Below are 14783 nucleotides of genomic sequence, written 5' to 3' on the forward strand. Positions count from 1 at the left end.
CTCCCTGACCTGCTCCGGTAAGTTCTGCCTCTGATACCCCACCTCACACTCTGTCACCTCCCAATGCCCCACTATTAGACTCCTCCTCTGACTACTCCTCCTCTGACTACTTGAAAGTCATCCAAGTTCTCTAGGAGTTGAATTATACAAGGGAGAGAGACAAAAAGACTGAGACTGGAGAATGCAGGCAAACTGGACAGGATCCAGGCAACAAGCCACTTTGTAATGGGTCAGTGGTAGCTTGAGTGTGTCACTTAACTGACAGGTAGCAACGCTAATTGCCAAAGGGCTACTTTGAGTTCGCTTCCAGCGCTAATTCTACATTTACTCGTCAAACTACCTTTGTGTGCCTTAGCACTTTACAAAACTCTTCAGTGGAACTAACTGTCAGTGGAACTAACAGTGGAACTAAGTGGTGTTGGAGGGCCAGTAGGAGGCACTCTTTCCTCTGGTCTAAAAAAATATCCCAATGTCCCAGGGCAGTGATTGGGGACACTGCCCTGTGTAGGGTGCCGTCTTTTGGATGGGACGTTAAACGGGTGTCCTGACTCTCTGAGGTCATTAAAGATCCCATGGCACTTATCGTAAGAGTAGGGGTGTCCTGGCTAAATTCCCAATCTGTCCCTCAAACCATCACGGTCACCTAATAATCCCCGGTTTACAATTGGCTCATGAATCCCCCTCCTCTCCCCTGTAACTATTCCCCAGGTCGTTGCTGCAAACGAGAACGTGTTCTCAGTCAACTTATAACGGATAAATAAACTCTCTTTCCCCTGTGTGTGTGTGTGTTTCAGACTGTGGAGAGCGGGGGAGATCGGACCGTGTCGTGGGGGGTGTGGATACGTCTATAGAAGACTGGCCGTGGCAGGTGAGCCTTCAGCAGAACGGACAACACACCTGCGGAGGGTCACTGGTGTCGTCACGCTGGGTCGTCACAGCAGCACACTGCTTCTCTGGGTCAGTACCACTGCACATCCAATACAAACTATATACACTGTAGAATATGTGTGAATATCTACAACTAGCTTAAACAGACATAACACATGTAACTCTGACCATCCAACGTGGAAACTCCCACAAGGTCTGCAATTGTATAATAGGCTTAAGTATCTGGTGATAGAGACCGAGGCCTGGCTGTTAACCCCTGTACCTCTTCTCTCTCCTGGTCCTACAGTAGTAAGAAGGAGCTGAGTCGCTGGCGGGTGGTGTCTGGGAGGACTTACATGGGCACACTGGGAGGCTCATATGTAGACAGGATCATACTGAACGGAGACTACAACGCAGCCAGCAACGACTACGACCTGGCCATGATGAGGCTGACCAAACCCATCACTGTAGGAAGTATGTCACTTCCCCAACGTTACATTTTAGCAACACACAGACTGTGGCACTGAATTTGCTGGACAGTTCCTAGTTTTTGCAAAGGCTAGTCATAGGAGAAGCCCCATCTCCACCTATTCTGGTTTTGAATGACTTCCCGTGAGGAACATTTTTCAGCCCTCTCAAAAATGAATGCTAAGAGCACTACATAATGATATGGAAATATGTATTTGTAAAAATGCAGATTCTGGGAAGAGAGAATGCATTCAGGGTAGCTTCTGACCTCTAGTGGCCAATTTATCAAACTGTCTATTTCAGTGAGTTGCAACATTGGACATCCCTCTAGGGAAATACTGTATATTTAGATTGTAGTCTGTGACGTATATTTGAGGAAGTAGATGTCAATAAAGTTCTGTGTTTCCTCCACCAGACTCTCGTCGGCCCGTGTGTTTGCCCCCTAAGAACCTGGGCCTGAAGGCAGGAGACTCTATGACGGTGACGGGCTGGGGCTACCTCCATGAGAAGGGTGAACATACAACAAACAAAACTACCCTTCCCTTTCTCTCACCCTCTTCATCTCTATCCAACAAGCACATGTACTGAAATGTTAGTCGATTTCCCCTCTTCTCTTTCTCATCCCTCTGTCACCTTTTCTCTCCCATCAGGTAAAGTGTCTCCTGTCCTCCAGAAGGCTATCCTTCCCCTTATAGACAGTGATCAGTGCTCTAGTCCCACTGTCTACGGTGACTCAATTACTCCCAGAATGCTTTGCGCTGGTTACCTGGAGGGCAAAGTGGATGCATGTCAGGTACAGTGCCTTACAAAAGTATTCACCCCCTTGGTGTTTTTCCCATTGTGTTGCATATACAAACTGTAATTTAAATGTATTTTTATTTGGATTTCATATAATGGACATACACAAAATAGTCCAAATTGGTGAAGTGTAATGAAAAATATTACTTGTTTCAAAAAATAAAAAAACGGAAAAGTGGTGCGTGCAAATGTCGTCACCCCTTTGCTATGAAGCCCCTACATAAGATCTGGTGCAACCGATTACCTTCAGAAGTCACATAATTTCTTTAATAAAGTCCACCTGTGTGCAATCTTAAGTGTCACATGATCTTAGTATATATACACCTGATCTGAAAAGCCCCAGAGTCTGCAACACCACTAAGCAAGGGGCACTACCAAGCAAGGTCAGGGACAAAGTTCTGGAGAAGTACAGATCAGGGTTGGGTTATAAAAATATATCCGAAACTTTGAACATCCCACGAAGCACCATTAAATCCATTATTTAAAAAATGGAAAGAATATGGCACCACACTAAACCTGCCAAAAGAGGGCCACCCACCAAAACTAATGGACCAGGCAAGGAGGGCATTAATCAGAGAGGCAACAAAGAGACAAAAGATAACCCTGAAGGAGCTGCAAAGCTCCACAGTGGAGATTGGAGTATCTGTCCCTAGGAGCACTTTAAGCCGTACACTCCACAGAGCTGGGCTTTATAGAAGAGTGGCCAGAAAAAAAGCCATTGCTTAAAGAAAAAAATAAACAAACACGTTTGGTGTTCGTCAAATGGCATGTGAGAGACTCCTCAAATATATGGAAGAAGATACTCTGATCAGATGAGACTAAAATTGTGCTTTTTGGCCATCAAGGAAAATGCTATGTCTGCCGCAAACCCAACACCTCTCATCACCCCGAGAACAACATCCCCACAGTGAAACATGGTGGTGGCAGCATCATGCTGTGTTTTTTTTTTCATCGGCAGACACTGGAAAACTGGTCAGAATTGAAGGAATGATGGATGGCGCTAAATACAGGGATATTCCTGAGGGAAACCTGTTTCAGTCTTCCAGAGATTTGAGACTGGGACAGAGGTTCACCTTCCAGCAGGACAATGACCATAGCATACAGCTAAATCAACAGTCGAGTGGTTTAAGGGGAAACATTTAAATGTCTTGGAATGGCCTAGTCAAAGCCCAGACCTCAATCCAATTGAGAATCCATGGTATGACTTAAAGATTACTGTACACCAGCGGAACCCATCCAACTTGAAGGAGCTGGAGCAGTTTTGCCTTGAAGAATGGGCCAAAGTCCCAGTGGCTAGATGTGCCAAGCTAATAAAGACATACCCCAAGAGACTTGCAGCTGGAATTGCTGCAAAAGGTGGCTCTACAAAGTATTGACCTTGAGGGGTGAATAGTTATGCATGTTCAAGTTTTTTTGTTTCACCAAAAATATATTTTGCATCTTCCAAGTGGTAGTCATGTTGTGTAAATCAAGTGATACAAACCCCCCAATAATCTATTTTAATTACTTTCACAAGCCACTGTAAAGTAGAATGTTTGCTTTGAGAAAAAACAGAAGAGAAACTAAGATAGCTTTTGGCATGAATACATTCAATGCCTTGTCCTGTAAAAAAAAAAAAACAAATGGGACGACCTTAACACTTTATTGAGTATAGAATATCCAACCTCAAATGTGGCCTTTGACATACGGGTATAGTGCCTAATTCCAGTGTACTTAATGCCACTGTTGGGTCATGTGTTGTAGGGAGACAGTGGTGGTCCTCTGGTGTACCTGTCAGAACAATGGCAGCTGGTGGGGGTGGTGAGTTGGGGGATCGGCTGTGCCAGAGAGGGTCAACCAGGGGTCTACTGCAACGTGGACGAAATGCTCAACTGGATCCACACTGTCATGGAGGTATGTACGCTCACACAGGAGAGGCAAGGAGCTAGTGTATTTTAAGAGTGTTTCATTTGACTAAGTACTATGTAAAGTCTAGATGTTGTATGCTGCTGCCCTGAAAACCAAGAATAATAATAGTGTATCGTCCTCTATGCAATGGTTTGACCATGTGTACTTTATTGTTCTAGAAAAACCCTTGAAGCCTCAAAACATGACCAAAAGCCAATGCTCTATTGGGATGGGCCACCTGAATGGATTTCAGTGGATCTACATGGAGCTCTGTTACGGGAATAGAAGAGGAATCCTCTTCGAAGTGCAATTTAAAACACCTACAAGAATACATAACACACACACACAACCACACACACACACACACACAAATGCCAGCACACTCAGATAGACACAGACACGAACACACACTACTTATTTACTACAACAGGTTGTTTACAGTGTGACGTGCCATTTTAGGTGCCTCAGGGACCACTGACGTGGTAGTGTAACAATGTCGCTGGAGACGACAGTCGGTCTAGGGTTGCGTCCGAAATGGCACCCTATTGCCTTTATAGTGCACTACTCTTGATCAGAGAACTATGGTTCAAAGTAGTGCACTATCAAGGGAATAGGGGGCCGTTTGGGACGAAGCCTGGGTTTTCCACATGACTGAGTACTTTGAGACAGGAGTCTCACCAAGTGCCTCAGCTGTCTTTTTGTCAATGAGGTTGCGAGAAGGCCGCCATACACCAACTGTACTTGACCAATTTTTAATAAATGTAAAGTCGTCATGTGACCACATCTTTATGTGAGTATTGACATGCATTGCACAATGTTCAACATGTTCTCCCAACTTTCCATGGGTGAAATGTCTTCATGAAAATATATTGGTGATGAAGTTTTGTGTCATGCAGTTGAAAATCGCATTTTTACCTCATGTTAAATGATCCTCAAGTACGGTGCGGTGACGTGAACCTTTCTTCATATTATGTGTCATTGGAGGGGGCGTTAGCCGTACTGTACATCCCGTCATGGATTCACTTTTACGCTTTCCGCTGGTCAGACCTATTCACTATGTGCCGACAGATTTCCATTGGGCAATCGGAACAATCCTTACTTGCACTATATGTACACGGTTCTGATTTAATAGCGTGTATTTTCTTTTTTGACATTGTGAACATTTGAGTGTTTTCTTTAAATATAGTTTACTATGTAGAAATGGTTGTCTGTGTAAGATAGAAATGTGTCTGTATTTGTTGGTATGTTTGATAAAGGGGATGCCTGTGTTCAATAAATGATCAGATTTGGATTGGGATGAACTTTGAGTGATGGGATGTCTCGGCAGTGTCTGATTCTACTTCCAGGATGCTATGTAGGGAAGTTAGAAGACCGTAGTAACAATAAAGTTCATCCACAGGCTCACACAGCAACAGACGGACACATCCACAACAGTGACTCCTTTTATGCAAACCTTTATTTCCTGTATATATACTTTTTTTTAATCTTCTCTACAATTCCAGAGGAAAAAAACAATTGGGGTGCATAGTTAATGAGAGGGGAGAACGTTAGACACTATTACAGAAACAGGAGTAGGAGGGGTGTGTTGCACATTCACTTTATAGTTCTTAAAGGAAGCATCACCTCTTGAGACAGGGGGTTGAGTCAGGTCAGTCAGTGACTGCCTCACAGTAAGCGGGTGTGTGTTTTGGTGGGTGAGAGGGCGAGCTGTTTTCCTCTGCACGAGCCACATTAGCCCTCATGCAGACAGTCACCCTGTGGGTGAGGCCAGTGAGGGAGCGAAAACAGCCCCTCCTCATAACCCTGAACAGCTCTGTGGAGTAGAGGATCATGGGTGAAAACTGTGTAAACCTGTGTGTGTGTGTGTGTGTGTGTGTGTGTAGTGATCCTAACAGGCAGTAACCTGGCTACCTTATGAGCTCAGAGTAAATTCCTATCTATTTGACTATAGAGTAGACTGTGCTGTGGGTAGCTTCAGTTGGCTACAAATGCACACCCATTGTGATAAGGATGAAAATAGACACAACTTTATTTTGCTTATTTGTTTGCTTGGCCTTGGTGGGCTAAAACGTAGAAAAGGAGTTTTAAAATGCAGTTTGGCCAGAGGACCTGTACTGTACAGTATACTGCAGGTTGGCGCAGGAGGTGTTCTCTGCACTGGAATGTGGGAAGCAGAGAGCAGACTTCACAAACTCTTGGCGTGGCAGTGTGAGTAGGAGTCACTCTGGCAGTGGGCCACAGGAAACCCATATTAGTATCAAATCAGATGATTAATACATCTATTATATAAGAAGCAGACAATGTTAGGACTGGATATATTTATATTTGTGTCCCGACTTTCATTGTAGATCTTTATGTTGAACACATATACCTTGTGGCAATGCACAATGCATTATTAGCAAATCGGAGTATTCTTATTTGAGCTGCAGAGAATTCATGGCATGTATTAGCGTTGATTGGATTTCCCATGCTAGATAAGTATTTTGATAACACTGAACGTGAGATTTAGCTCTGTATCATTTTCCGGGTTTTTGCTGTAGTCGTAAAAACAGTGAATCATCATTGAAGGCTTGCTGCATTTCTGTGTACTGTCATAATGTGCACAAGGTATCAAAACCAACAGAGACATGACATTTGTTTCATTTCATGGTTGTGCAAGTGTGATAAGATTGTATCAAATGGTGCCTAATAATACTGTGCTGTAAGTAATACTCGTAATACTACCAGCCATGCTGTTAGTCTGTGTTGCCTGAGACGTTGGTTCACAGGGTGAGTCGTGTGGATCTGCCGCGGCGACGCAGGCTTGAGCTGATTGCAGCTTTTAGTCCATCATAACATGTGGCCCACAATGCATCACTGCGGCTATGCGACTGCCTCTAGAGGATCACTACACTGGGCATGCTCACTGCTGCGCCCCGCAGCTCAGACGTGCACAATCAGGCTCAGAGCTTGTGGATCTCAGCTCAGACATGGCCAGTTGAGCTCAGAGCTTGTGGATCTCAGCTCAGACATGGCTAGTCGAGCTCAGAGCTGGTTGATCTCAGTTCAGACTTGGCTAGTTGAGCTCAGAGCTTGTGGAACTGTTCATACTGAGGGGCTTGAACAGATACTGTTCTCCTAGAGATACTGAAGCAGTGAACAGTGAAGGACAACTCTGTACTTTGTAACACACAAGAAATACTAATGGTATTTTTGTACATTGTCAGATCTGATTAAAGTTACAGAAGGGACAATGAATCTGCAAACAACAAGATACGGATACAATAACTAGCCTTATGAATAATTTTCTTCATCGACACGATCCTTCCGAATACCTCAACGAAGGGCTTGACAGACAAGGATCAACTGTATTGCTTTTCTCCCAGAGGCAGGCTTTGTGTGCTTTTCCCCAATGCCAAAGGAGTAATGGTTCACTGACTACATGGAACCAATAGAGAGAGAGAGTGTGTGTGTGTGTGTGTGTGTGTGTGTGTGTGTGTGTGTGTGTGTGTGTGTGTGTGTGTGTGTGTGTGTGTGTGTGTGTGTGTGTGTGTGTGTGTGTGTGTGTGTGTGTGTGTGTGTGTGTGTGTGTGTGTGTGTCACTGGTTTTCAACGGGGTAATACAATGGACAGGAGTGCCACCATGGACCACATCAATGCAAACAGATGGTACATCAGTGCATAAAGCAGGTAGCACACCTCCGTACCCAGTATCTAGTTTCATGAGTTGGCTATTGCATCATCTGTTTCACCACCACAACAGCACATGAAAGTTGCCAGTCGTATTGCTTCCGTTAAACACAGGTCATGTATGAGTAGAGTACAGAAACGGCAGTGACGGTAAAGGGTGAACAAGGTGATTCTGCAAGAACCTGCTGGAACGATGCCGCAATATCATGTGTGTCACCTTATGCTCTCTAAAGCTAAGACATTACATGGCAAACGTAAGTCTAGTGCCACGACTACATCCACTAAATGACCCTATAGGATTCAAATCACAACCAAGGGATGGATGTGGGTATGGCAGCGCTCGGTCTAAAAGCATTCCCTGGCTCTCCATGTCACCGGGGCCCCTGGTAATTAAAAAAAAAAGGTACTGCAGGTCAAGTGATGAGGGAGACCTTTCCAACGATGCTAACCTCAACATGGTGAGGGAATAGAAGGAGGGAGGTCTAGAAGGGATTATCCCTAGACAGACTAGTTGTCCAGATCTAACTTGTTATCTATCTATCGCCACACACAATACGGTTACAATCAACCGGGGCAAACATCACCTTCCCTGCAAAGTCTACAAGCACATCGCTCTCTACTCCTCATATCAACCACAGTCTAGATGTTCATAAGGATACTCTACACAACTAAGGTTCCTATTAACACCCTTCCTAAGTCTACAGCACCACTCTCTCCCTAAAGCCCTGTATATTTTACTGTCTCAGGACGAGGAGACGGAGATGGAGGGGCCTACTACATTTCCATCTCAGATGAGTAAAACCTACGAAGTGGACATTCATGTATGGGTCTTAGCTCTGCAACTACAATGATGCTTTACACACACCTAGACGTATAAAGGTGTGGTCGTCACTTCAAGTGGCACCTCTGAATTTGAACAAATATGGATGTACAAGTAACCCATTTGCTTTAGAAACAGGTTGAAAATGAGATAAATACATTTAAACAGATGAGTTATGGCTTGGCCTGGTTTGAGATGCTCGCTTTGAGAATTGCATGTTTCCCATCGAGGCAATATGACATTCAGTCTTGAGGGGCCGGAGTCATAAAGGAACGCCTTGATTACGGACAACGAACCTTTGTATTAGCTACATTCTGCAGCTCAAACTCATGCATACCAGTAGTGGGACATTTGGTTCATATGGCAATTGATTTGAATACGGGACAGTGTAGGCTACACAAGGTCAAGGGGGTAGTGATGATGAGCCAGCTTGGTAGTTGGCATCTGAGTCAATGGTGCAATGTTTTGCAGTATTGAAGATGGAGGGCATTATCCTGTTATAGGCTAGTCGCCACATAAACATGATTAGTGCTATGGGGGTTTGTATCGAATGAAGTGGATGTGAAGAAACTGCAAGTAGCCTACAGATCCACTATGCATGCAGGCCAGGTGATGACAGAACACTAGAGAGCAGTCTTTCCTGTGGTATGGACGTGTCGCATATATATAAACAACATTCACATGCTAAGAAAAATGCATTGGTTATTTGTTAGAAGCAGCATCATAAATGTTCATTCATTTCTACAGGGAAATGGGTTACGCGGGAATTGTCTTTACTTTAGGTCTGGATCTTTTTGATATTTTCGGTGTTTTTTAAATCTTTTTTTTTCTGTGTGTTTTTCATGGCGGTTTTAAGGCTCCCTAAAAGCGAAGGGAGCAGGAAGTGAGTACAGGCACCTGTGTTTCATCTAATGCAAAAATGAATCAAACCAGTTCCGGCCTGGATCTAATATACACTCCAATGACTCCCTTCTTCCTCTTCTCCTTTATCACATTCCTTTCCTCCGCAGTGACATTGGGCTCATAACCCAGCCCACTGCGTTGCCGTCCAAAGGACAGTATTTCTACTCTGTACGCAGATCTAATGAAGAGTCTTGACCTTAGTAACCGGAGCAGTCGTTCATCATAGTGGTGAAGATCTTTTAGTTACTGTATATCCTATTGAATAGGCACAATTGATACTGTATGGAATTAGTTCCGGATCAGCTTTCAAGGCATTGCCTTTCTGTCAAAAATGGACTGTGAAGGTTCACTATGGTTAAAGGAGGGAAGCTGTTTGCCCCCTGTACAAGGTGCACAGAGAGTACAAAGAATCTCTATCGGGCAGTAGGCTACCATAAATATGTCTCGTAATCAAAAGAGCTGCAGAGATGGTCAGAATATATTGTGCTGTTGTAGAGTATACAATATGGCAGTTCGTAGAACTTGGCAGTGTGTGAGTTACTGTGTGTGTGTTTATTGGGACGAATCTTGTCCTGGAGGCAGCTCTGCAGGGTGGTCACTAGCTGGTTTAGCCACAAAGTAAAAATCTGATTATAAACCAGAGGAGGCTGGTGGGAGGAGCTATAGGAGGACACGCTCATTGTAATGACTGGAATGGAATGATGGAAAGGTGTCAAACACATTAAACATATGGAAACCACATTTGACTCCATTCCATTAAAGGCATTACAATGAGTCCATCCTCCTCTAGCTCCACCCGGCAGCCTCCTCTGTTTTAAACCTAACCTTAACCTTAACTCTAACCTTAACCACACTGTTAACCTTATGACTAACCCTCATCTTAAATCTAGCGGAAACCGCTGAGCTCTGCCCCCAGGACAAGATTCATCCCAATAAACGTCAACCAGATGTTTTTACATAGTGTACATGAATGAGTAACTGGTGAGACATTGATGTTGATTCCAGAAATGTTCGGAAAGTAGGCTTTCGCGTGATTCAGATAAATACCCCAATAAACTTCGAATCGGATACACAATCTTTAGGGTGTGTCATTGGAGTGTCTGATCCAGCCCTGATCAGTTATCATGTTCCCCAAAATCTCTAGCACAATTTAAAATATACATTTGACATACTATTTCACATTGGTTTATGTTATACTTTTGTCATTAGATAAAGATAAAACAGTTAATTGATAATAGCTTTCTTTCTATGCCTGTTCAATATATTTTCATGTGTACATATATACATGTACAGACATATATGTACATATACATAGGTGCACATGTTTCATGCCTTTGGTGTGGCTTTGTTGTCCGCTTTGGCTGCGCTGAGTCCATTTTCTGTGTTGTCCTGTCCTGAGCTCACAAGGCACTCTTTACTGTGATAGGAGAGGAAGAGGAAGAGAAAGAGAAAGAGAAAGAGAAAGAGACAGAGGAAGAGAGAGAGAGGGAGAAAGACAGAGAGAGACACAGAGAGAGAGAGAGAGAGAGAGAGAGAGAGAGACAGACAGACAGAAAGAGACACAGAGAGAGAGAGAGACAGAGAGAGAGACAGAGAGAGAGAGACACACACAGAGAGAGACACAGAGAGAGAGACACAGAGAGAGAGAGAGACACAGAGAAAGACACAGAGAGAGAGAGACACAGAGAGAGACACAGAGAGAGATGACGCAGAGGTGCGCATCACAAATAGAGAGAGACAGGAAAAGAGAGAAGGTCAGAGTCAGTGTGAAGAACTAAAGGCAAGTAAAGAAATGTTGATAAAGGCATGCATACCAATGTTCCATGACAGTTTCAAAGGGGGGAGGCGGTAGCCGAAGAGCTGTCGGTTCGAATCCCAGCGCTGACGGGAAAAATGTGAAGGGGGTGAGCTGGCAACCAGAGGGTTGCTGGCATTAATATCTCAGATGCCCTTGAGCAAGGCACTTAACTCCCAAACAGCTCAATGGGTGCCACTCTGTGGCTGCTCCTGTGCTGCTCCCAGGCTGCAGCCACACATACTCATATAATACATACTAACTGCATACTCTGCCATCTCTTATACACCTGAGCTTTGAATCACTTACTTCTTCTCTGCAGACTTTTTTAGGATGAGGAGCACCACAGTCTTTGTCACCATGACAACAATGATCAACCCGATGACTCCGCCAACGACAGACACAATGATGGTGGTTACGGTATTGTCAACCACTTTCACTGGGGAGAGGAGGTGGATAACAAGAGAGAGGGTGGAAGGGAGGGAGGAATGGTGAGAGGAAGAGAGGGTTCAATAAGATGAGTATTCAGCTGTTTCCCTATAATGATAGTCAGGTGTACATTCTATCCAGGAGAATATGAAGAGGTCATTTGATGCACATCTTTGACAGCATGCATCAAAGAGCTGGTGTATCTGTAAAACATTCAAGAAAAACAAAACGGGCACACGTCTTTTACCAGGCGACAATGAGAGAGAAGGAGGGAAGAACAGAGGAGGTGTGGATCAGTCTCACAACCACAGCGCTGGGAGATCGAGTGATCCGCTCATGAGGAGATAGGATACAACTCCATGTAGCTTTTACCTCCAAGGAATTGATTCTAGTGCATACTGGGTACACACCACAAGCAACACATTCGGTTGGACAATAAATAGATTGTGCTGCAACGTAACACTTGACCATGGAACGGATGTCAGAGTATTCTTGAGCCATTACACAATGTGGAACTTGGACACATGACAAATGAAGCCGATATGTGCCCCTACTTCCACTAGAAGACATCAAAAAGACTGGTGACCGGGTGGCCTAGAACCTAAAGTAGGGAAAGGTCGTCAATGGGTACGTCGTATGCAGTCAGGGACTGTGCCGTGTCTTACGTTCATCCACCACGAACAGGGTGAAGACGGCGCTATGGTTGCGGTTCTTCTCCTTGGGGTTCCGGGCGAAACAGGTGTACTCGCCCTCGTCCTCGAAGGTCACGTTGAACAGCAGGATGGAGATGTTATTGTGCTTGCTGCTGCCCACAAACTCTATCCGCTCCTGGTACTCCTGCACCCGTGGTTCCACACCTTCTATAGGGATCACCCCCTCACACAGCTGGAGAGGAATAGGGAGGGGGGGAGAGGAAGGAGAGGGAGAAGAGGAGGGAGTGGAAGAGGGATAGGGAGAACAGGAGGAAGCGAGAGAGAGGAGGAATGAGGTGGAGAACAGGGGCGAGGGGGAGAGATGTTGAGACAGGAGTGGGATGTCACGTTGCTCATTGAGGGGGTGTTAGTGAGGGAGATGACCGTGTCAGTCGGTGTCGTGCCTTCGCCATGGTGCCGTTGTCGTTGTAGTGCCAGTTGAAGTAGAGGTTTTTGATGCCGATGCAGCTGGAGTAGATGCAGGGTAACAGCACCGTGCTGCCGTTCATCGCTTCCATGAAGGGCACCTTCCCCACTGACACCTCCAGCGCTGAAGCACACCATACCCCTGGAAGGGACGGAGGAGGGAGGGAAGGAGAGAGAGAGAGAATATGATTAGATTTGTAAGTAAACAATTTGGGATTCAATGATTTGGCACACTGGAAGACAGAAATTGAAATGCTCGACACAGAGAGAAAGAGAGAACGAGGAAGAGAAAGAATGAGGGCATCATTTGTTTTTCACCAACAGCAGTAGCCTACATGACCGTTCCTCTCTTATCTCCAGCTATTTTTATAGTGGCCTGGCTGTTAGATGGCTGTTAGTATTATCACTTACCCAGCTGACACTGGGGCACAATACACACAGGTGTGTTCTTACATACACACCTCAACTAGCTCTCACAGTCTCATGTTAGAATTAGATGTTCATCGATGTTTCTCAAAATTCAAAGTTGTTGCAAACGTCAAATATCAAAGTATTTAAGGTTAAGTAAAGGCATGAACTCTGAAATCTTAAGGTTAGGCATTAACTCTGAATGGTTAAGGTAAGGGTTAAGGTTCGGTATGAGGCTTAAAACAAAAATCTAAAAAATAACTTTCTATTGCCGAATTTCAACTTGCAACGTGGAATCTGAGGCAGATGCTTACGCCCAACTGCTATCCCCTAGCAGCAAATCAAATCAAATCAAAACCCTCAGCGCTCACTGTTGCCCCTAGCGGCCGGTTTCCACGTCGTCGCCCAATGTCCTCAGACATGGACGGACGTCCAATACTGATTTGTGTAACGGGTGACCTGGCTGGTCAACCTAGGCCAATATAGCCCTCGTGTGTTTGTTTGTGTGTTTGAGTGTGTGTCCATCACGAGTCAACATGCCTCCCTAATCACAGCATCGGCGTGATCTCCAAAATATCTGAGTCCTTTCTATTCTACTGCATCCAAATCAAGTAGCCTAGAGTGGGAAAGCAAAATGAGAGAAATAATGGACGGATGGGTGTGTGGGTGGGTAGAAGGAGGAGGGACAGAGAGAGAGGGAGAGAAAGAGAGCGATAAGAGAGTGGAGGAGGAAAAAGAGACAAGGCCGGGTTGTTTTCTGTCTGGTCCTGTGGGCCATGCAGTGCAGTACGCTGCAACACGGCGGGCGGTGGTATTCTCACCACGCGGCTTGGCGTCAGCGCTGAGAGGACTGCACAGGGGCTATTTTTAAATCCTCTCGTCCCATCTCAATATTTCATTCTGGGAAAGAGATAGTGAGTGTGTGTGCTGAGTGTATGGGCCTGTAAACAACCCTGGTGCGCGTGAGTGTGTTGTTTGTACGGTAAATGACTGAAGACTATAGTACTGCAGTCACACCAGCCTTGCTCAACATGGCAATAGATCAGATCAGGAGAACCAAGCAATCCCATCAGCCAATTACCCCAGCTCAGCCCAGCCCCTGCGTTACCAGGGGCTGGTAATTAATGAAATGAATGTGTTTGTACTTGGCCAATACTACGGTATGTTAACACACTGTGATGTGATGATAATTGCCAACAGAAGGCTGGGTTGGTAGCCTGGGTACCAGTCTTTTTCTGCTAACATTCCACTCCACACATGGCACATGAGACGGAGTGCAAGGAGTGGAATGTTAGCAGAAACAGACTTGCACCCAGGCTAGTGGGTTGGCAACGCCACGACAAAAATGAAAAAGGCTCTGTAATTGTTGTTACTCTGATCAGTCAGATAGCTAGCAACAACGACTAGAAGCATGAATGCAGATGGCTTGTTTTAGCTAGCTAATGGGGCATGCAAAGCAAGAGTCCCCACGCTAAATCATCAGCATACTTTCTTCTCATTATGTTTTTTCATTAGCACGCTATTCCTCTTACACCATTTCATCTAGAAATGTCATTCAAATTTCAAAACGTGCAGACTGGTCTGGACTGAGTTGCTTGTATAAAATGTTACGATATATTTG

At 44.8% G+C, this 14783-nt stretch overlaps 2 protein-coding genes across 6 annotated transcripts in view; one reads left to right on the forward strand and one right to left on the reverse strand.

The window, feature by feature from the left end:
* The window catches only part of tmprss4a (transmembrane serine protease 4a), a 21409-nt gene extending 16098 nt beyond the window's left edge, over positions 1-5311 (forward strand). For all 4 annotated transcript variants that reach the window (XM_042295890.1, XM_042295889.1, XM_042295888.1 and 1 more), the window contains exons 7-13: positions 1-17; positions 795-957; positions 1175-1341; positions 1751-1846; positions 1986-2128; positions 3877-4026; positions 4200-5311. The exon at positions 1-17 is cut by the window's left edge and continues 27 nt beyond it. In XM_042295890.1, the coding sequence (XP_042151824.1) occupies positions 1-17; positions 795-957; positions 1175-1341; positions 1751-1846; positions 1986-2128; positions 3877-4026; positions 4200-4211 (748 nt within the window). In that variant the 3' untranslated portion in view covers positions 4212-5311. The remainder of the gene's footprint in view (positions 18-794; positions 958-1174; positions 1342-1750; positions 1847-1985; positions 2129-3876; positions 4027-4199) is intronic.
* A 146-nt stretch (positions 5312-5457) lies between these two features.
* LOC112265099 (sodium channel subunit beta-4) overlaps positions 5458-14783 on the reverse strand; it is a 31386-nt gene continuing 22060 nt past the window's right edge. The window contains exons 2-6 of one of the 2 annotated variants that reach the window (XM_024442140.2): positions 12733-12896; positions 12302-12521; positions 11517-11646; positions 11227-11293; positions 5458-10829 (exon numbers count right to left, since the gene is read on the reverse strand). In XM_024442140.2, coding sequence (XP_024297908.1) covers positions 11245-11293; positions 11517-11646; positions 12302-12521; positions 12733-12896 — 563 coding nt within the window. In that variant the 3' untranslated portion in view covers positions 5458-10829; positions 11227-11244. The remainder of the gene's footprint in view (positions 10830-11226; positions 11294-11516; positions 11647-12301; positions 12522-12732; positions 12897-14783) is intronic. The other variant, XM_024442139.2, reaches the window with a different exon arrangement.

The sequence above is a fragment of the Oncorhynchus tshawytscha genome, linkage group LG13 (genome assembly GCF_018296145.1).
Source record: "Oncorhynchus tshawytscha isolate Ot180627B linkage group LG13, Otsh_v2.0, whole genome shotgun sequence".
Classification (NCBI taxonomy): Eukaryota; Metazoa; Chordata; class Actinopteri; order Salmoniformes; family Salmonidae; genus Oncorhynchus; species Oncorhynchus tshawytscha.